The sequence below is a fragment of the Onychomys torridus genome, chromosome 14 (assembly GCF_903995425.1).
Source record: "Onychomys torridus chromosome 14, mOncTor1.1, whole genome shotgun sequence".
Taxonomy (NCBI): domain Eukaryota; kingdom Metazoa; phylum Chordata; class Mammalia; order Rodentia; family Cricetidae; genus Onychomys; species Onychomys torridus.
Window position 1 is genome coordinate 59,149,077 of NC_050456.1, and position 21,882 is coordinate 59,170,958.

The following is a 21,882-nucleotide window of genomic DNA, read 5'->3' on the forward strand; positions in this document are numbered from 1 at the left end:
ACACGAGAACCAGAGTTCAGACCACACCCCTGTCTAACTACTATAAGCAAGGGCACAATAAGGGAATCACCAAGATGTCTGTCCATGATTTGGTGGGAAGGTTTCTATTGTAGGTATGAGAGAGAAAACATCCAGGGGCATCTAGAAGAGTCCAGAGCAGAAAGGAAAAAAAGCAGATTGGACAATACCAAGCCTATCTGTGACAGAGTGAGAGCACCGGAGAACAGCAAGAGAGAGAAGTGGGGGGGTCCTTATCATTTTAAAAAGAGCAGGAAGTGAGCTGTAATACAGAAAAGATAGTTTAGTGGAGGAGGAAAGGGGGATGTGAGAAGGGCCAGGAGGCCAGCAGGGGCTTTAAGATGCATATCAAGCACAAGTGAATACAGACTGGAAGAGTATAGATTTGGTATATGTCAATTGGCTTTGGTATATGTCAATAGAGAGCGAGATGCCTAATCTGCCAGAGGAAGGAGAAATAGGCAAGTGGCTCTTTCTTGAAGACAGAAGCCTGTTTCATGGGTTCCTGAGGAATACTGAAAGTATCCACCAGCAATCCTATAGTCTGCTGTGAGCTGAGCCAAGACTGTCATTCCTAGACGTATGCACTGCCCTTTGGAGTTTGAGACCCAACAATAACAAGCCAGATATGATTCCATGCAGGCCTATAAATCAGCACTGAGGGAGGTAAGGACAAGAGCATCACCGAGCCTTACCAGTTTTCAGTGTAGAAGAAAAAAAACAAAAACAAAAAAACAGGAGCTCCAGATTCTGAGAGAGACCCCGCCTCAAAAGAACAAGGCCGAGTGAGAGAGGAAGACACCTGAAGCCATCCTCTAGTCCCTTGGCATCCAGAGCTACATGCACCCATATATATCACTCAGATAAAACATATATACCCACATAAACCATACTTACACAAATACATACCCATATATATATATACAAAATTAAAAATAAATTAGGGGTAGAGAGATGACTCAGCAGTTAAAAGCACCTGTTGCTAGGACCTAAGTTCAATTCACAAGCACCCATCTGGTGGTTCAAAACAACTTGTAACTCTACTTCCAGGGGATCTGACACTCTCTTGTAACTTCTGAGAGTACCAGGCACACACATGGTGCATATACATAGATTCAGGCAAAACACCTATACACATAAAACAAAATAAATAATTTTTTAAAAAATTTTAGCCAGGCAGTGGTTGCAAACGCCTGTAATCCCAGCACTCGGGAGCAGAGGCAGGTGGATCTCTGTGAATTTGAGGCCAGCCTGGTCCACAAAGCTAGTCCAGGATAGGCTCCAAAGCTACAGAAAAACCCTGTCTCAAAAAACAAACAAACAAACAAACAAAATTTAATTAAAGAAATAGTACTAAATGAAAAAAAATGGGATAAAAGGAGAAACATTGTTGTGAAATAATCTTTCTGTGCACTGTGAAGATTTGTCACTTGGATTGATTTAATTAAAAGATGAATGGCCAATAGCTAGGCAGGATTTTGGGGGCAGAGAGAATGCTGGGGAAAAAGGTGGAAATGTGGAGAGTCTCCAGCCAAACAGCCAAGCTTTCATTAATTAATAATAAGTCTCCATTTTGTGATTTGGGAGCTGGCAGGCTGGATAGAAAAAGACTAGCTACAAAGTATGGAGAAGTTTTTAATTACTGATAAAAGGGAGAAAGCACGCAGAGAGAAGAATCCAGGCTGAACATGGCCAGCAGACTAAACCAGACCACGAGAGGAAAGACGGGAAGGGAGAGCAGGATAGAAGCCACCAACCAAAAGAGATGGCCTGGGCCGAGAGAGCAGAGTAGCCAAAATGGCTTAGTTATTTAGAGATCAAGGTTAAGGGAGAGGTTTAGGGTAGGGGGCAGAGTGTAAGAAGTGCAGGGAGGAGGCACAGGAACTGAGCAGTGTGGAGAGAGCTGGGAGAAGCCACGGGTACCAAGTGAGACTTGTCCTGAGTCCCAGACCTAACAAATACCATGCATTACAGTAACAAAAATTGTAATTGAATCAAACGAAATGTAAGAAGAAAGTTAGTGAAATCGTCAGCATAAGAAGGTTGAGTAATAGCAAAAATAAGAAACAAGCAACATCATCCTCAAATACCAAGCATGGTTGCTCCCTTCAAATTGTGTATGCATGGCCTGTGACATCTCTTCAGACCTGCATCAAAACCTTCACTTTTTTTCCTACAATCTTCTCCAAACAAGATTTAAAGATCCCTTTCCCACAGGGAAAGACTATGCTTTACAGTTTTGTAATGCCCTCACCAAACCAGGAATTAGCAAATATCCAAATGAATATCAGAAGCATTATAACCGAGGGTCAAATAGCCGAGCCTTGGTTGCCATTTGGTGTACACACCCAACTTGAAAAGTCCAAAGTGCCATCTAAAGACAAGGGAATGTGTGTTATGCATATTTATGCCTCGTGCAGTATATTAGCGAAAGAGTAGCCATCCCCCACAGTCAACAAAAAAATCATTAAACCTACCTATGCAACATCTTTTTTTTTTCAAGGTCATTTCTCCAAGACGAATATGATTCTACTAGGCACAATCCGAGATACCATCTAGTCTGCAGTCCTTACTATTTTCTTTTTCTAAGAAGACTTTTTAATTTGGCTTGGGAACTTAATAACATTTTATTGACTGATTTCTGTCACAGAGGTAGTCAATCTCCCTTTCCATTTTTATACTTTCTATTTTTTGAAAGCCTTGTTTCCTTCCCACTTTATTTTGAAAGAGAAGCTCCTTGTGTTTATAATAGCAAAGAAAACAACACAGTGAAATGTAATGCTTTCCATAACAATCAGGGCTCTCCAGATTCTGAATTATGTAACTTGCCTTAACAGCACTCAGCATGCTGATGATAATTACCATAATAGTCCCAATTACTATTATAAGTATCTCTTAAGAAGAGACAATCTTGGTGTTTGTATTCTTGAGTTTGTATTACATTTATCAACAAAAGATAAGCATTTGCTGCTGTCAGCTGTTTTCAAATTAGTCATTTGAAAAACCCCAGGCATGGCACTGCCAACTTTCTTGGTTTACATCGAGTAAGTTTTTGTTTTCTTTGGCTCTTTATGATCATCCCAAGGTTATACTCTTAGCAGAAATTGTGTGGTGAACTTCTTCCTAGCATGCCTGAAACCCACAGGTGTGTTAAATGCATAATTTTCTAGGTGAGTCCTTTTTTAAAAATTCTTTTTTATATAGGTATAATTTATAGGCAACAACAAACCCAATTTTAATTGTACAGTTTAGTTTCTCTACCCTAGGTAAGCCTGGGAACAATTGTATCCTCTAGGACCTTCTTCACGCTACAATCTCTTATAAACAACCATGTACCTTTTGAATTTTCTAGCGTAAAAATCTAGGAGCAAAATTACCAGGCCATAGGGAAGATGTATGTTTAACTTTATTGGATATACTGCCAAACTGTTTTCTAAAATGGTTATCTTGTTTTCTTTTTTAAGATGTATTTTTTTTAATGTGCATTGGTGTTCTGCCTGCATGTATGTCCATATGAGGGTGCCAGATCTCCTGGAACTGGAGTTACAGACACTTGTGAGCTGCCATGTGGGTGCTAAGACTTGAACCCAGGTCCTCTGGAAGATCAGCCAGTGCCCTTAACTGCAGAGTCATCTCTCCAGCCCTGGTTGTTCGTCTCATTTTCTATTTCCCATCAATAATAGATGAGAGCCTCGTCCCAGCCACCTTTTTTTTCCATTCTAATCAATCAAGTCTTTGTGTGTATATATGTGCGTGTGCTGATGGAGACTGAACGCAGGGCTTGCATACACTAGACAAACATTCTACCACTGAGCTATATCCCAAACCCTTAACTTTTTGAGATAGAGTTTCACTGGGTAGCTTGGGCTGGCCTCAAATTCAAGCTCGTGCTGCAGCGTTACTGTCCATTTGTTTGAGTCTAGTCATTACTCTGTGTATAAATGGTACTTTATTGTGGGCCAGTTTGTGTTTCCCTAATGATGATGATGTTGATCATCTTTTAATGTACTTACTAGCATTCACATATTTTCTTTTGAAAAGTGTCTGTTCAAATCTCGTGCCCATTTTTCTATTGGGTCTTTTGTAAAACAGTGGGAGAGAGGCCTTGGTGGGTGGAGCCAAGGTGCCCCAGGACTGGAGAGGGAGACGTGCCATGCAGACTCAGTGGGTACCAGCCAAAGTCACTTACACCATGCAGACGTGGCACCCCACGGAAAGTTTTATGAAGAGGGGAAGGGAGGGGGAAAGAGAGAGAAAATGGGCAGGGTCTGAGGAGAGGAGGAGAAGAGAAAGAAAGGGGAAAAGAAAGAAAAGGAAGGGAGGAGGTGCGCACTCCTTCAGGGCGAGAGAGGAAGGAAGGGGGGGGGTCTCTTAAAGAGAACTTTTTGTAAGAAGACGTTGTCAGGGCACTGGGTGGGTCAGAGGCGGGTCTGAATGCTAACAGGGCCATCCGTCTTTTATTGACTTGTGATCCTGGGTAACATTTGGTCCTGAAAGAGGTCAGTTTTAGTTCTAACCGCCCTCCCTACGCCAGCACTAGTTTATACTCTATTGTTTTCTTCCTTTCCTGACTGGCTGGCCTAAGGCTAGGTGGGAGTAGATGTTCATTCACTCACTTTTGTCTTGGGCATTTTGTTGAATGAAGAGATGAGACCTCTTCTTTTAGATAGATTAAAACAAAATTTAAGAGAAACGCCAATAAGTGACTATGGCGTAAATTTAAACACCAGAAGAGCCATAAAGAGATATTTAGAAAATCAAGATACTAGCTCTGGGTAGTGTGATTTAGCAAAGACCTTATTAAAGGAGGTGGGCTTCAGGCAGGGGTGGAGGTGGGATGGAGTTAGGTGAGAAAGGGCAAAGGGCAGACTACCTAGGTTCAAAACATAGTTTAAAAGATCCATTGAGATCATATTGCGGAGAATCTGATTGGATGAGGAAGAAGGGCTGGTTGTAGGGTGGCTGTGAGGACATTAGTAGTAGCCAAAGAACTCCTTACAGAGGGTGGCCCTCTTGGACTAACCCACATGCCTTCTTTGCTTTGCCTCTAACCCTGGCTTTATTAGTCCTGGGTACTTCTAGCACTTCTGGATCTCCTAGCTTCTTATAAGGAATTGTGCCTCCCCCAAAGAAGAGAAGCTAGTTCCGAAAACCATATCAGCTTGGACCCCAGCTTTCTTCTGGGCTACTCAGAGAGTCCTGGAAAGGGGAACCTCCTAGGGATTCAAAGTTAGAAGCCCTTGATCTGACCAGTTGCTCTGTTTACTGACTCGGAGAGCATTGCAAACCTAAGACAAACAGATCTGTTGCAGTGCCTGGCCGGCTCAGGAGCCAGGTTGCTAAGGAAACAGCTCAAGTACCTCCTGCCTCTTAAGACACAGCCCCACCTTCATGGTCCCAGCAAAGGCATTGAAAGAGGTTCACAGAAGTCTTTTCAGAGCAAATGTGGACAGTCAGCCCTCCGGCACTATGTGTATTGACTTCTGGGCAAGGGTAGCTTCAATCCTAGGAATCTTCAGATCAAAGGAATGGTACCAGAAACTAAGGATGCTTAAGTTTCCTCCAAATCCTCATTTATTAATGAGATCTCTTACTACTGTAGCTACTGACATGGGGAAAAATTAATACTGAAAAATCACAGCAGTCTCTAATTACTTCTTAACAACTACTGAGATATCATTCTCAGAGTGGATACTAGCTAGTGGGCTTCCTTTTGGAAGGAGAGAGTTGACAGAGTTAGTGCGAAGATCCTCAGAGTCAGATAAATACTGTCTTTCTTCAGCCAACTAAAAATACAACCCGTATCATCCTTCAAAGGGGGGTTTTGTTTCTTGTTTTTATTTTAAATAAAGAAAAAAAATTCACTAAAATCATGAGAACCACTGCCCCGAGAGATTCATTCAGAATAAATGCTTTCATATATGCTAAATGCCGGTAGAATAATGTTTCATCTTTGAGAAAATAATTCAAAAAAATCCATAAGCTCTCTTGTAGCACACAATTACCACAGCCAATTGTTCAAGTAAAGGGCAGCTTTGTGTTTGTCTTTTAGTAGGGTAAAAAACAATGGAACATAAGCAGTTTTGCTGAATGAACCCCAGGAAAACAACCCTGGCAAAACGTCCTAAATGTCAAGATGTCTTGTAAATTTATATTTTATTAACTAGTCAACCTTTGTTAACCAAGATCCTTCCACAGTGATAAGCCTGACAAATGATGTGTTTCACATCTTTATAAAGAGCTACTTTTTGTGAATGCCTATGAGACTCTGACAACCATGTTCACACAAATTTTATCTTGTATTTTCAATTTCAGCAATTATGGCCACTGGGCAGTGGTGGTGGTGGTGCATGCCTTTAATCCCAGCACTCGGGAGGCAGAGGCAGGCGGATCACTGTGAGTTGGAGGCCAGCCTGGTCTCCAAAGTGAGTTCCAGGAGAGGCACAAAGCTACACAGAGAAAACCTGTCTCAAAAAAAACAAAAACAAACAAAACAATCATGGCCTTTCTATCACCACTCATCTCATAAGTTTTGATGGGTTTTTTATATTGATCCAATTACTTATATTTAAAACAATTGAGGATGTATGGGACTTTGTAGTAAAGGTTTAAAAAAATCAAGTGTGTTACATTCCGCAACAACTTTTACTCATGATGCTTTAGTTAACTAGACACTACTGGCAGCTGGCTAGCTGATGGGAGAGGTTGGTCTATCTGGAGTTCTGGTTTTCAACAAATAAGCCACAAACATAAGTTTACATGGAGGTTTTCGTTCATAGACTTATGCACACAATTTGTCCCATGCTAACAGGGGTGAATACGAACTCCTTTGTCTCTCCTACAGTTCTGTTCCCACACTAGTAGAAGGAGAGAGGAAGCTGTGGGCTTTCACGTGAGCACACTCTGACAGGAGTTCTGACTCATAGTCCCTTTGTTCTCCTCTCCTGGTGGTAGAGCTCTTCTCTTGATTGATTCCAGCTTGTGAGAAATTTTTCATTGTAAGATCCATAATGCAGCAGGAAACTCCATGAGATCTCATGACATAAATTATGGTACCTGTAGGCTTTAACTGAATGTCTGATTGTAGTTAAGAAATTACCCTAAGAAAATCCAGGATGAAAAGTGATCCAATAAAAAAAAAAATCGGAGTAAATAAGAAAATATACAGCTTTAAGTTCATTAAAAGGACCCTAAGTTGTTCAGTTTGGGGATTTTCTTCAGACCACCACTCTTTTCCATTAACACTATAGATGGGAGACTGTCTGGTTTAGCTCAGCATTTGGTATCATTTGTGTAAGCTGTTGCACAGTTCATATGCTCAGCAGCATGGTGGCTAAAATAAAAGATGATAGATAGGTTGAGCCTATGCTTTTATTTTCTCTTCTTTTTTAGAGCCTCCTTTAAAAGATGATAAAAGAAAATTTAAGGTATATAAATCTACAAGGGCAAAGAAGATGAGTAAGGACATATCCATGGTCTGGAGAATCTTGAAAACGAATGGCAGGGGAGAAGGAAAGCAAAATGAGGAGATCTCATAGGGAAAGGTAGCCAGAGGGGACTGTCTAACTCTGCACAGAACCTCTCTAGTCCAAGATTTAGAGGTGATCTGTGTGGCCTATGTCAAGAGAGAACGTGGAACTAAATGAAGGATTGGCTGAATGTGTCTGTCTGGTAACATTGACCCCCTGGATTAGTTACTTTCCCTATTGCTGAGATCAAGTACCCTGACCAGCAACTTAAGGGAGAATGGGTTTATTATATTGGCTCACGGTTCAAGGGTATATACAGTCCTTCAGGGCAGGGAAGGCATGGTGGCCAGCTGATCACACTGCATCTGCAGTCAAGAAGCAGACAGAGATGAGTATATGTGCTCAGCTAGCTTTCTCCTTTTTATTTAGTCTAGGATCCCATCCCATGGAATGATAGGTTTTCTCAAGTTTAGGGTAGGATTTCTCATTTCATTTAACCCAAACTCAATAATCCCTCAGAGGCACACATACCCAGGGGCTCATCTCCTCAGTGGCTTTAGATTCTGTCATGTTGACAGTCAAAATTACCATCATCCTCCCTAACACACTCATGCAAAATGATATCTCCTTACGAGGATTTCAGGACTTCAGATTTCAAATCTCCTTTGTGAAGAAGTTAGAAAGCACTGAAACAAAAAAAAAAAAGACACCATAACCTGACGTTTTATAAATATAATACTTTTATTAATTCTCTGGCAGTTGACTACACACATACAATATATTTTGAATATATTCATTCCCCACTTCTCCCACTAACACTTCCCAGAAACACTCCCTGCTCCCTGCCTCCTTCTGAACTTCAAGTCCTTTTGTTTTTTAAAATAATCCAGTGAGTCCAATTTGTGCTGCCAAAATATTCATGCATGTGGGCCATTTGCTGGAGCGTGGAGATCTACCAGAGGCCACACCCTTAAAGAGAATTGATTCTCCCTCACCCAAAAGCCACCAAATATCAGTAGGCCATCAGCAGGGGTAGGGGCTCATGAGCCCCTCTCCCCTGCATGTTGAAATGTAACCTGACATTTTAGAGTCCAATAACATAATGCTCACGTTTCTTTACAATTACCCTAAAACAAAATCAGCCAGTGGCAACACTCACTCTTAAGTGTTAATGAGTAACCAAGGGTCACCAGGTAAAGAATACTTCTAACATGAGAGATCAAAACCCAGGTAAACAAAGGGGAAAGTGAGCCTGAAGAATCAGACATTGCAGAGAACAGCAAGGAACTTCTCACAAAGCAATAATTAGTGACCCACACCTATAACAATAATGACAGCTGGTATTTACTGAGGACACACTGGCAGCCACTACTAAGTGACTATTAGTAAATGAGGAAGCCAGGATTCAGACATGAATTTCAAACTCATCCTCTATATTTGTTTATTTGCCTTGCCAAAATCCAGTGTGGCTTTACCCACATTCAAGAACATCGTGCTGGGTTTCCCAGTTTACCCTGATACCAGAAAAACAAAAGAACAAGAAAGGCTCAAAAATGTTCTCTTGCACTTGAGAAACCCTATTTAGAGCCTTCAGTCTAAGTATCAAAAGTACTGCTCTAGACAGGACAGGGTACCATCTCTCATGAAGCAAAAGCTAAAAATTCAGTACGAGAGATGGGCAATACAGTGAAGGAAGTCTACCAGAAGACTGAAGAGCAAGAGGAGAAAATTACAACTAAAGATGAACATGTGTCTGAGGAATACAAGATGTTTTTTTTTTTCTACTTCCTGGCAATTCCAGAAAGGAGGAAGAGAAAATGGGAAAAATGAGTCGTACCAAGAATGATACAAGAAAAGTTCCCAGAGATGAACATTTCCTAAAGGATCCAAACTCCTGTGCCCAGAAGAAAAAGTGGTAAAAGGATTCACAGCATGGCACAGCTTCATGAAATCTCACACTCAGGATAAAGAGAAGGTTCTAAGGACTTCCAGGGCAGGTTAGACTGTCAGCTGTAGAGTGTATAAACGAGTCTAATCAACATCATGTATATACAGGCAGGTACACACACACACACACACACACACACATATAGAGGGGAAAGAGAGAGTCGGCTAAACAGACAGGCAGACACAGAGAAACAGAGACAGACAGAGAAAGAGAAGGGGGGAGACAGAGAGAGAAAGAGTTAAAGCTAGTCCAACTAATAGGAATTTGAGTCGCATCCTATTTATGAAAAGCACCAGTGGGGTTAGAATATAATAAGACAAATTTTGAAAGAATGATTTTTAAGAAAAGTTTGCAATGCAAAATGCTATAGCCGGGCAAAACACCAATCTAAGGTAAGAATGACACGCAAGCATGCAAAAATCTCTTTCTAGATGGCCTTTCTAAGAAGTTGTTTGAAAATGCAGTCTGACTGAGGGAGAGGATCAAGGTAAATAACACAGAATCTAGGAACAGTCTCCCTGCAGAGGGAAGGGAGAACACACTTCTGAGCAGCTTGAATTCCCTTGAAGGAACCATGCCTTTCATGCTGCTGGAGCAATTTGATGAGATTATGTTTTAGTCAGAACATTCTATTCTAACTGTTAAGGTGGAATCATTAGATTCCTGGGAGACCTTTGCACCATTTTTGCAAAGCGCAGATGAAATGTAATTGAGACCTAAACTATGGTGGCAGGAAGGATCCCAAGAATGTGGGCACATGGACAATGGGGCTGGTATCTGACAGCTGGAGGGGGCACAGTTTTATTTTACTGTAGATGTTTATGGCATGAACGTAGAACAAAGGCAAAGGAGACCACATGAAAGAACATGGGAGCTTCAAACCCTGGAAGCTGCTACAGAAAAGGCAGGAAGGATTTTCTTTGATACCCATAGGAATGAAGGGAGGATTCATTCCAGTTGTTTCAAGTGGAGATAACGTGCAGTGTCGCCAAGGAAACAGAGAGGAGCTGCTACGTTTGTTTCTGATAACATCCCAAGTGTCTGTTGAGGACTTGAGATCTCTGCGAGACAGGGTCAATTTAAAACACAGATGAGGAAAAGAACAGCAAAACCCACTCAGCTGGTGCTTCTTGACCCTGTGAACATGAAGCCATGTGGGTGGAATAACGTGCTTCCGGAGAGTCACACCAGGATGCCTAAAGCGCAGCATGTGCAATGGATGCTTCGAGTTATGTCAGTGGCATTTACACCCCTGAGACCAAAGTTGGAGAGGTTGTCTAGGACCAGATCTGCAAGGCCTTGAAGGAGGAGACAAAGAGTGGATAGGACATTGGGCAATCATCAGGGAGTTGGGCAGGAGAGTGACATTACTCAGTTCTCAACACTGTTCTAGGTGGTGTCTGAAAAACAGATCGAAAGGAAAAAAACAGTAAACATAAAAGCTACTGCAGCAAAAGAAGATGCTAGCTGGCGGGAGAAAGCTAAAGTGAAGAGATGTGATATACCAATAGGCCAATTTACTATTTTTCTTGGCACATTTTTTTTTTGTGGGGGGGGGCTGTCTTTTTTTTTTTTCACATGTCTCATTTGTCCAGCAGTCTTCAGATTCCTTAGCTGAATTCAAACATAGTCATTGTTGATATCTAAGAGGAATTGATTATGGCACCCAATAAGACTATCAAAATCTAGACTGATCAAATCCCTTATATAAAATGGCATTGTATTTGCATATATGTCCTCCCTCCTTATATTTTAAATAATCTCTAAATTGCTTATAGGTACCTTATGCAAAGTAAATGTTATGCTAATATCATCATATTTGGGGGGGGTGATGAGAAAAACTATGTATCTTCAGTGGAGATGCAACTTACCTTTTTAAAAGTTTTCCACATAGAGTTGGTTAAATCCAGGGATCTAGAGCCCAGAGGTACACATTGCTGGATGTGCATGGATTTGAGATCTTTTGAAGTTTAACCCACAGCTCTTTGCTCTGTTAAATGTTGAAGTTCAGCATACTGGAGTTACTCCAAGATTGAGCAACTGAGCTATAGGAGTACTGATTGCTGTGACAGATAAAAATGGAGGATAAGGAGGAGGGGGTGGCAGTAGGTTACCACAAATTACTGCCACCCCTCAGTTTTGACTCTATTAAACTAGAAGTGTCTGTGAGGCACACAGGTAAGATGTCAAGTGAGCAGTTACACATACTAGTTAAGCTCCAGGCTGGAGTTGTATTGACTGGATCCTTTGCTTTGGGTTTGAGTTCAGATAAACTCAAAGTTGAAGACAGAAGGAAATGAAGATATATTGAGCTCCACTAAATTCCTAACACACATCATGCCACAGATGTTTCTCAGGTGTATACTCAAGCTCCAACACTGACCTAGTCCATGCCTGCTGTTAGAGTTACTCTGTGCTATGATGATCTGTCATGACCAAAAGCAAGCTGGGGAAGAAGCAATTTCTTTGGCTGATACTCCCATATCACGGTTCATCATTGAAGAAAGTCAAGACAGGAACTCAAACAGGGTAGGGAACTGGAGGAGGCAGGAGCTGATGCAGAGGCCATGGAGGGGAGCTGCTTACTGACTTGCTCCTCATGGCTTGCTCAGCCTGCTTTCTTACAGAACCCAGGACCACCAGGCCAGAGGTGGCACCGCCCACAGTGCAAAACCAAATTATAAAAACAAGCAAACAAACAAAATCACACATACACATCTCATAATATTTTAAGCAAATTTACAATTTTTGTGTTGGGCCACATTCACATACTATACCAGTCACACTTCCCTGGAAGAGAGCAAGACAGGGAAAATGGGCTAAAAGTTGCTATCCTCCTTCAATGTCACAGACAGATACACGGATGAACTACAGGGTAGAGATACCTAAGTTGCTTCAAGAGAGACTGGAGTTGAAAGATGGCCTGACCTTGAAGACAGTGTGGGGGCGGATAGGAGGAGGGGGGAGTGAGGGGCATCCAAAGGCCAGGCGAGGCCACACTTCACAGCTGTGCTGAAGGCTCTTCCTCCTCCCTCTGCTCTTTCCCCAGCTGCAATGCTATTTGTGCCAATTTCCCAAACATCTTTCTCTAGTGTTAATCACCTGGAGAGCATTCAGAGACAAGTGCCAAAGTTCATTCTCGTTAATAGGCAAGGTTGGCCAACACAGAACTGTAGAATTTTAAATAAAAAACAAACCCAAAATATTAATATGATACCTTCTCCCATAACAATCATGGTTCTATGGTGAAAAAAAAGGATAACATATGAGCTTTATATTTGTTTTTAAAAAAAAGAAGAAGAAGAAGAAGAAGAACAGTATGAAGTTCTGGCCCCCTGGAACCTTGATAATATGACCCCAGTGAAATCTGGCTGTAATAGAAGAAGTTGGCAACACTAGATTTCACTCACTAAGCAGACACTACTAATTGTTTTTTCTTTTTGGTTTTTTTTTTTTTGTAAATTTTTTTTTATTTTTGAGATTATAATACAGTTATATTATTCCCCCCTTCCCTTTTCTCCTTGCAAGCCCTCCCATATGCCCTTCCTCCCTCTCTTTCAAATTCATGGCCTCTATTTTTCATTAAGTATTGTTACACGCACATATACACGTGTACATACCTATATATTTCTAAATATGTAAATGTAACCTGCTCAGTCTGTATAACGTTATTCATGTGTACTTTTTTTATGGCAGCCATTTGGTATTAGATAACTAGTTGGTGTGCTCTTCCCTGGGGAAGACTGTTTCTCGCACTCAGTATTCCTAGCTGCCTGTGGTTCTTTCTGTAGGGTGGAGGCCTTGAGGTAGGTACCCTTCCCCCCAAATCCACTTCAGCATGTCTATTATTATTGTCCTTGTTCCGCTCATGTTTAGGAAGTCAAGTTGATGAGACTTTATGGGTGTAGATTCTGACATTCCCAGGAGATGAAAGCTTCCTGTTCCTCTCATTTACAGTCTTTCTGCCCCCTCTCCTGCAACGAGCCCTGATCCTTGGGTTTAGGAATTGTGCTGTAGGCATATACACTGGGACTGGGCCCCACAACTCTATACTTTGACTGGTTGCGATTTTCTGTGCTGGTCCCCATCTGTTGCAAAGGGAGGATTCCTTAATGAGGGCTGAGGACTGCTCTTATCTGTGGGTAGAGGACAAATATTTAGAATGTAATTAGGGATATGCTAGCTTAGTAAAATAGTGTTGTATTCTCCTCCAGGCCCATGACTTCACTAGTCCTGCTAGTTGCCTGGGTTTCCAGTAGCAAACACCATTTCTCTCTTGTTAAATCAGTCATAAGTTCTATTGGAGAGCTATTGGTTACTACCTAGGTTTGTGGACAGGTTTTCTCATAGTCCAGGCTAGATTGAACTTACTGTGTAGCCAAGGATAATGACCTTGAACTCCTGATTCACCTGCCTCTGCATTCCAAGTGCTGAGATTACAGACATATGCCACCGTGCCAGGCTTATATTAATATTTTTAAATTTGGTTTTGCCTTTTTTTTTTTTTTTTGAGACAAGGTCTCACTCTGTAGTCTTGGATGTCCAGAAACCTGCTATGTAGACCAGGCTGTCCTAGAACTCTGAGAGATCCACCTGCTTCTGCCTCCCATGTGCTATGATTAAAGGCACATACCACCACACCCAGCTTATATTAAATATTTTAAATATAAATATAAAAGCCTTAGATAGGGAATGCATAGTGACTATGTTAATTGATGAAATAAAAGAGAGATGACAGTTTAAATATTCATTGCTTTATTCAAGCTATTTTTTAAGATTTATTTATTTATTATGTATACAGGGTTCTGTTTTGTGTATGTCTGCACACCAGAAGAGGGCACCAGATCTCATTATTGATGGTTGTGAGCCACCATGTGGTTGCTAGGAATTGAACTCCGGACTTCCGGAAGAGCAGTCAGTCTGAGCCATCTCTCCAGCCTTCAAGCTATTTTTCAGTGCAAGAAAAATCATCAACAAGACAGACAGTTGATACCCTTTGGGACTAGAGAAGAGAAAACTGCTACTTAAAAGCCAAAACCATTCTACCTTAATAACCAACATTATTACGCAACTCCTAGCCCTACCACATCTCCCTCCCATAGTCTGAAGAAGTAATGTTAGACTATTAATAAAATAATTAGCTTTTTAAAAATAGGAATACATTTATAGTCTTCTAAAAAGAAACTGTGTTGGGGAGGGTTCTCTTAGCCATGGCTCATTATGTAACTATTGAAATCTTAAGTTCTGCATTTAATGGAGAGTATTTTCATAATGTTGATGCTAATCCCAACAAAGGAATAGTTTATGTGACTCCAAACATGAGCCCCCAACCCCAACTTCACCCCCAGAAAGTGACAACAGTTTGGTTGCCATTGACCTTGTCTGATTTTTTTTTTCCAGGAGATCTTTTAATAGTTGTAAGATGTCATTTTTACAAAATAACATCCATATCCCTCTCTGATTCCAATTTACCGAGAGAATCAAATGTTTGTGTGCTTGTGTTGATTAAATGCAAGACTTCCATGCAATAAAAATAGTAGTTCTAGGCTGGTAAGATGGCTCACCAGGTAAAAAGCACTTGTCACGTAAGCCTGAAGACCTGTGTTCAATCCCCAGAACCCGTGTGAAGATGAAAGAAGTGTAGATATAATTCTGAATGGTTTTATTGAATAAGAAACGCAGAGCCAAATGCAGAGTTAAAAGCCCAAGAGGTCAGAGCAGCAGCCAAGAGCTGAGACCAAAACCCTTCTTACCCCTTGCTGCTGCTGCCGTCCTTCCCCTCAGAAAGAGACCTACTTCCTGTATGTCTGTCTTTTTATTGACTTTCTGTTCTGCCTTCTCATTGGTTGTAAACCCAAGCACATGACCTCCTTGTCACTGTGTGTCTATACAGACCCCCAGGTCTCTATGGTTGGTATTGAGATTAAAGGCGTGTGTCTCCATGCTGGCTGTGTCCTTGAACACACAGAGATCTGTCTGCCATGTGATTGTGATTAAGGGCATGTGCCAGACTTTTGCTAAATGGCTTGTTATTAGCTCTGACCCCCAGGCACTTTTACTTATTAACATACAAATAAAATCACATTTCAGAACAAATAAAATAACACCATAAAGGAGAGAGCTAATTCCACAAATGTGCCCTCTAATTTCCATATGCATACCAGGGCATGTGTGTACTCTCTCACACACACACACACACACACACACACACACACACACACACACACACACAATATACATATGCACAATAATGACTTATTAAAACTTTAAAAAAAAAACAGCAGTTCCTTATAACCTAGATTTAGAAACTCATATCCACTGTGGACCAGTAGAAATAGGTAATGAATTCAGATTGCACAGTCAGTAGCAGAAAGGAACTCATCATCTCCCAGTTAATCTCAGAACTGGGGGATGGGGGTGGGGGACAAAGACAAGAAGGCCCCGGCTGCTCATTGCCTGTCTATGTTGTGTTGTTCTCTGAATCCCAGAGACGTGTCTTCCACCAGCGTCACTGCCCTTCCCTCCAAAGGCCTGGAGCACCTGAAAGAACTGATCGCAAAGGACACTTGGACTCTCAAGAAGCTCCCACTGTCCTTGAGTTTGCTCCACCTCACACGGGCTGACCTCTCTTATCCAAGCCACTGCTGTGCCTTCAAGAACCAGAAGAAAGTCAGGGGGTGAGTAGCAGCACTCTGGAATAAGCAAGGAGCGGTCATGAGGGCAGTTGGATTCGTTTTTAGATTTGGAAGAGAACGGGATTGAAAATCCCAGGAGGGGAAAGAACTGGAAACATCCACATGAGCAGGAAACCCTTGGGCCTGATGGCTGTGGGAGCAAAATGAGAAGTAAGGCCAACATTGTTGGATTGTGGTGGGGAAGGGAAGATGATAAGAAATGATGTCATAGAGACAGGGCTCGCTATGAAGCTAACTTGCCTGGTGTGCACAGACAGTGAAGCAGGGTCAGTTTGTATCCCAAGCCTATCGGCTTCTAGCTGTGTTATCTTAGCCTACTTACTCAACTGTGCTGAGCTTCTAAAGACTGAGACCATCATGTTGTCATCCACAGGGGTTTTGGGAAGATAAAGACGTTTACTGGAAAACACCAAGAATTGAATATCTGGAATGTAACAAGTAAAAAGTATTAACAATGACATGGATTATTTCAATATCTGGGTATTTTCAGGAGTGCCAAGGAGAGATGCTCCTTCACACTTTACTCTCCAAGCTGCCATGGGTTCTTGCTCTGACCTGTTTCCTCTCTTGTGTCTTGTGCCACCTCCTGTTCTAACTCTGCCCTTCATTTATCTATTTCCATCTCCTTTAGTTTCCACACAAGTATATACTAGGTGACTTTCCACACTCATCATTTTAACCAGAAAAAAAAAACATATATATATATATATATATAGATAGATAGATAGATAGATATAGATATAGATATAGATATAGATATATATAGATATATAGATATAGATATATATATATCAGGACCTAGTCACAGAGGCAGATGCAAAGAGGAAGCTTGAAGAGCTAGGACCATCATGGTCATCATAACTACATGGGCACAGGGTGTTGGTCTCAGGAGCTACACTAACACCACAAGGCACTGGAGGGAAAGGACTGGGTGAATGCATGGTTAGAGTAGACCTCACTGGCAGATATAGCTCCGGTAATGTAGTAAAACTGTAAATCCTTCCAGTCCCAACTATGACATAACCCCTGCACCTGAGGCCTGGGGACCACAGAGGAAGAAGGGATGGAAAGATACAGGAGACAGAGGAACAGAGAGTCTGCTATGAGATTGTGTCTCCTAGGAGTGTTGGAGCTACATCTATGGAGTCTCACCAACACAACTCCTAAACACGAGCTGAACAAGGACAACAATAGACATTATGTTGTTGGTGCAAGGAAAGCCCATAGGCCTTGACCCTACACAAAGAACAACAGGCAACTCAGGAATGCTGGGAGTAGGAGAAATGGTCTTCCCAGGGAAGAGCGCACCAGTTTGTTATCCAATACCTATATACATACAGATAACATACATACAAATAACACGATACAGACTGAACAGGCCATATTTATGTATTTAGGAACACACACACACACAATAACTACAATTAACAAAAAAAGGTCATGAATTTGAAAGAGAGCAAGGAGGGGGTATGTGGGAGGGTTCAGAAGGAGGAAACAGAAAGAGGAAATTATGTGATTATACTATAATACCAAAAATATAAAAAATAAATTGAAAAAGTAAGTCTTATTTCTATGACTACACCTGTGTGCTGTGGCCATTTATTCATTTGTTAGCAAATATTTGGTGAGCATCGCCTATGTGCCTGGCATTGTCCTAGCCACAGCAGGAAGTACAAGAAGGCTTCTTGCATGGAGCTTATCATCTACTGGAGGAAGACAACAAACAAAGAAGGAAATGTCAGTTATGGCTGTGAAGGGATGAAACACCAGGGTGGGATGGTTTATTTAAGGAGATCAGGAAAGACTCCTATGAAAAAAGCAGCGTAAGTTTAAAACTGAATAGTAAGTAGAGGTGGCCATGAATTTCTAGGCAAAGGGAGTGTGGAGTCCTGAACTCAAAATAGGAATAGTGTCAACAGCAACCACAATCACATAGATTGCACAGCCCATGCTCCCAGTACCATTGTAACAGCTTAGAAAAGATATGCATCTGTTCATTCAATGCTCTCATTCCATTCACAAACGAACAAGTTTCACAGATCTGCCCAACCAGGCGCAACTAGTAACTAAAGGAGCCATGTTGTAAGTGGGCTCCAATGTCCTTAACTAAAGAAGCCATGTTGTAAGTGGGCTCTAATGTCCATAACTAAAGGAGCCATGTTGTAAGTGGGCTCCAATGTCCATAACTAAAGAAGCCATGTTGTAAGTGGGCTCCAATGTCCATGCTTTTCCATCATGACTCTTCTTCAAGTGGCTCAAGATGACAAGAAAGAAGACCAATGTCGCTGGCCACAATAGGAGAGGTGAGGTCGTATAAACGATGCAGCAGAGAGTGGCAGAGATGGCTCAGAGAGGTGCTTGCTGCCCAGTCTGGTGGCCTGAGTCCCATCCCCAGCACCCACATGGTGGAAAAAGAAAACTGATTCCCACAGGTTGTCCTTTTGAAGAAAAGAAAATGACAAATAGTAAACAAGTGTCATAGAGAACTTACCAATGTTTGCTTAGGAAATATTAATTTACACAGAAGTAGAATTTACCTGAAGAAGTATTGCCTCCGACATAACCCTAAGACAAATCACATACTAACCAAACTTAGGAAGTGTAAGATAAGGAAGGCAGAGCTGTACTAGTGAAATAAATTAGGATGTGTTTCTATAGAACTCCCTCATAGGGAACCCTTCTCATCAGCAAAGGCAAAGAGAAAATGGCCTTGGCTGCCAGCTGTTCAGACAGCAAAGCTGGTTTAACAGAGTACTCTATCTGTGTTGCTCAGTGTAATCTAAAGATAACCAAAACCTGCAGCTTCATTTTGATTCTATAAAACCCACCTAACTGCTCAGAAAATATAGCTTGGGATGGGAGCTTAAAAAGCCACCTGCAGGGGCTGGAGAGGTGGCTCAGAGGCTAAGAATACTGGCAGCTCTTCCAGAGGTCCTGAGTTCAATTCCCAGCAACCACATGGTGGCTCACAACCATCTGTAATGAGATCTGGTACCCTCTTCTGGTGTGTAGGAATATGTATAGACAGAACACTGTATACATAATAAATAAATAAATCATTTTTAAAAGCCACCAGCAAATGAAAGCATATGTAAGGTTACCATGTTATAGTTTAAGTCTCCAAGCCGTAGAGGATTTCTGTCCGTGGCCGGGATCCTATGGGCTTAGCCAGAATCTGGATGCATGCTTTTATTAATGTGTTCTTGTTAATCTTTGAAGTCCTTGGAGTGATTTCTGACTAGGAAGGTTTAATTCTGCCATTTCACTTGGAAGTCCATACTGCACTGTGGTGCAGACACACATAATAAATTAAGTAAATGTTTTTCAATGATGTAGCAGAGGCAGGCCTGACCAGATAGTACAAACTCTGTAGCACCATGAACATTAAAATAAGTAACTTGCATATCTTCCCAGGGGTTAAGGGGATTCAAAGGTGGACTTTAAGCAAGAGGTGACTCATATCTGTTGCCTTCCAGATTCCTAGAGTCCTTGATGTGTAATGAGAGCAGTATCCGGAACCTTCGTCAAAGGAAATCGGTCAATGTCTTGAGAGGTCCCATCTACCAGGAGTACGAGGAAGACCTGGGTGTCAACAGTGTTGGGGACAAACAGAACTCCCAGCTCGAGGAGAGCCCCAGCAACTCTCATTATTATGTATTCTTTGAAGAACAAGAGGATGAGATCATTGGTTTTGGCCAAGTGCTCAAAAATCCTCAGGAAGAGACTCTGCAAGCCTTCGACAGCCACTATGACTACACTGTGTGTGGGGACAATGAAGACATGGTGTGTACCCCTAAATCAGATGAGTTTAACCCCTGTGAAGACATCATGGGCTACAAGTTCCTGAGAATCGTGGTGTGGTTTGTCAGTCTGCTGGCTCTCCTGGGCAATATCTTTGTCCTATTTATTCTCCTTACCAGCCACTACAAACTGACTGTGCCACGTTTCCTCATGTGCAACTTGGCCTTTGCAGATTTCTGCATGGGGGTGTACCTGCTTCTCATTGCCTCAGTAGACCTGTACACACACTCTGAGTACTACAACCATGCCATTGACTGGCAGACAGGCCCTGGGTGCAACACAGCTGGCTTCTTCACTGTGTTTGCCAGTGAATTATCAGTGTACACACTAACAGTCATCACCCTGGAGCGATGGTACGCCATCACCTTCGCCATGCGCCTGGATAGGAAGCTCCGCCTCAGGCACGCATACACCGTCATGGCTGGGGGCTGGGTTTCCTGCTTCCTCCTTGCCCTGCTCCCTATGGTGGGAATAAGCAGCTATGCCAAGGTCAGTATCTGTCTGCCAATGGACACCGACACGCCTCTTGCTCTAGCGTACATTGTCCTTGTTCTGCTGCTCAACGTCATTGCCTTTGTTATCGTCTGCTCTTGCTATGTAAAGATCTACATCACAGTCCGGAGTCCCCAGTACAACCCTCGAGACAAAGACACCAAGATTGCCAAGAGGATGGCTGTGTTGATCTTCACCGACTTCATGTGCATGGCCCCTATCTCCTTCTATGCCCTATCGGCACTTATGAACAAGCCTCTTATCACCGTTACTAACTCCAAAATCTTACTGGTCCTCTTTTACCCACTCAACTCCTGCGCCAATCCATTCCTCTATGCAATTTTTACCAAGGCCTTCCAGAGGGATGTGTTCATCCTGCTCAGCAAGTTCGGCCTCTGTAAACGCCAGGCCCAGGCATATCAAGGTCAGAGAGTCTATCCGAATAACAGCACTGGTATTCAGACTCCAAAGATTCCCCAGGACAGGAGGCAGAGTCTCCCCAACATGCAAGATGCCTATGAACTCCTTGGAAACTCCCACCTGACTCCAAAAATACAGGGACAAAGCTCGGAAGAGTATAAGCAAACAGCCTTGTAAAGTGATGCTACACCATTCACAGTGGGATTTTAAAAGACTGGTTTCTTGAACACGCAATCTAATCTACAACACACAGATGCCTAGCTTCATGCAGGTGATGTTTCATAGGAATACAGTTCGTCTCTAGACAGTATTATCTCCAAGAAGGGAGATAAGGTATCAGCATATCTGAGTCCCAGGTGATATAAAAATAGTCTACGCTCTCTGGGAAACGTGCCTGATGCTCGTCTGTGATACTGTGTTAACATGCTCCACTGATAACAGCTGGACCATTCCCACATCTATTTTCTCTGGTTTATGTAGTGCTGCTTTATAAAAAAAGAAAAGTGTCAGCAGATGGCCAGTGTTCAATTACGTAAGCAGCTCTATGTTGGATCCCCTGATATAACCAAAGAAGGTTTTTGTTCCTTAAAACTAACATGTCACACTTGGGAGGTGAAGGCAGGGAGATCCAAAATTCATGCTTAGCTACATAGTGAGTTCCAAGCCTGCCAGGGCTACATGAGAACCCATCTCAAGAGACCAAAAGAACCTTGGAAAGCCAAACACAACTAGATGGCACACAATTGCTTCCATTAAACATGCAAAGGGAGAAGTTTAACTTAGAGGGGTTTTTGTTCTTTTCTTAGACTCTGAAACTAGTATCTCTTCACCAGAATCTACCTGCTGTGACCCAACTGTTATGCATTGACTAGAGAAACTGCTGAGATTTCATCTTCTGTGGCTGAGCAATCTAAGGAGTATCTTCTTGTAGAAGATGTGAGCTCTAGAAGGCATTTCTAGGCAATATGTGGGAATGAGGGTCGAGCACATGTAGTCACCTGTTGAACAATATTAACTATATGCTACTTAATGTTTGGGC

At 42.0% G+C, this 21,882-nt stretch overlaps 1 protein-coding gene across 1 annotated transcript in view; it reads left to right on the forward strand.

Annotated features, from left to right (window-relative positions):
* Positions 1–21,445, forward strand: part of Tshr (thyroid stimulating hormone receptor) — a 130,949-nt gene extending 109,504 nt beyond the window's left edge. The window contains exons 9-10 of the mRNA XM_036206450.1: positions 15,924–16,112; positions 19,607–21,445. Coding sequence (XP_036062343.1) covers positions 15,924–16,112; positions 19,607–21,020 — 1,603 coding nt within the window. The 3' untranslated portion in view covers positions 21,021–21,445. The remainder of the gene's footprint in view (positions 1–15,923; positions 16,113–19,606) is intronic.
* Positions 21,446–21,882: the final 437 nt, after the last annotated feature.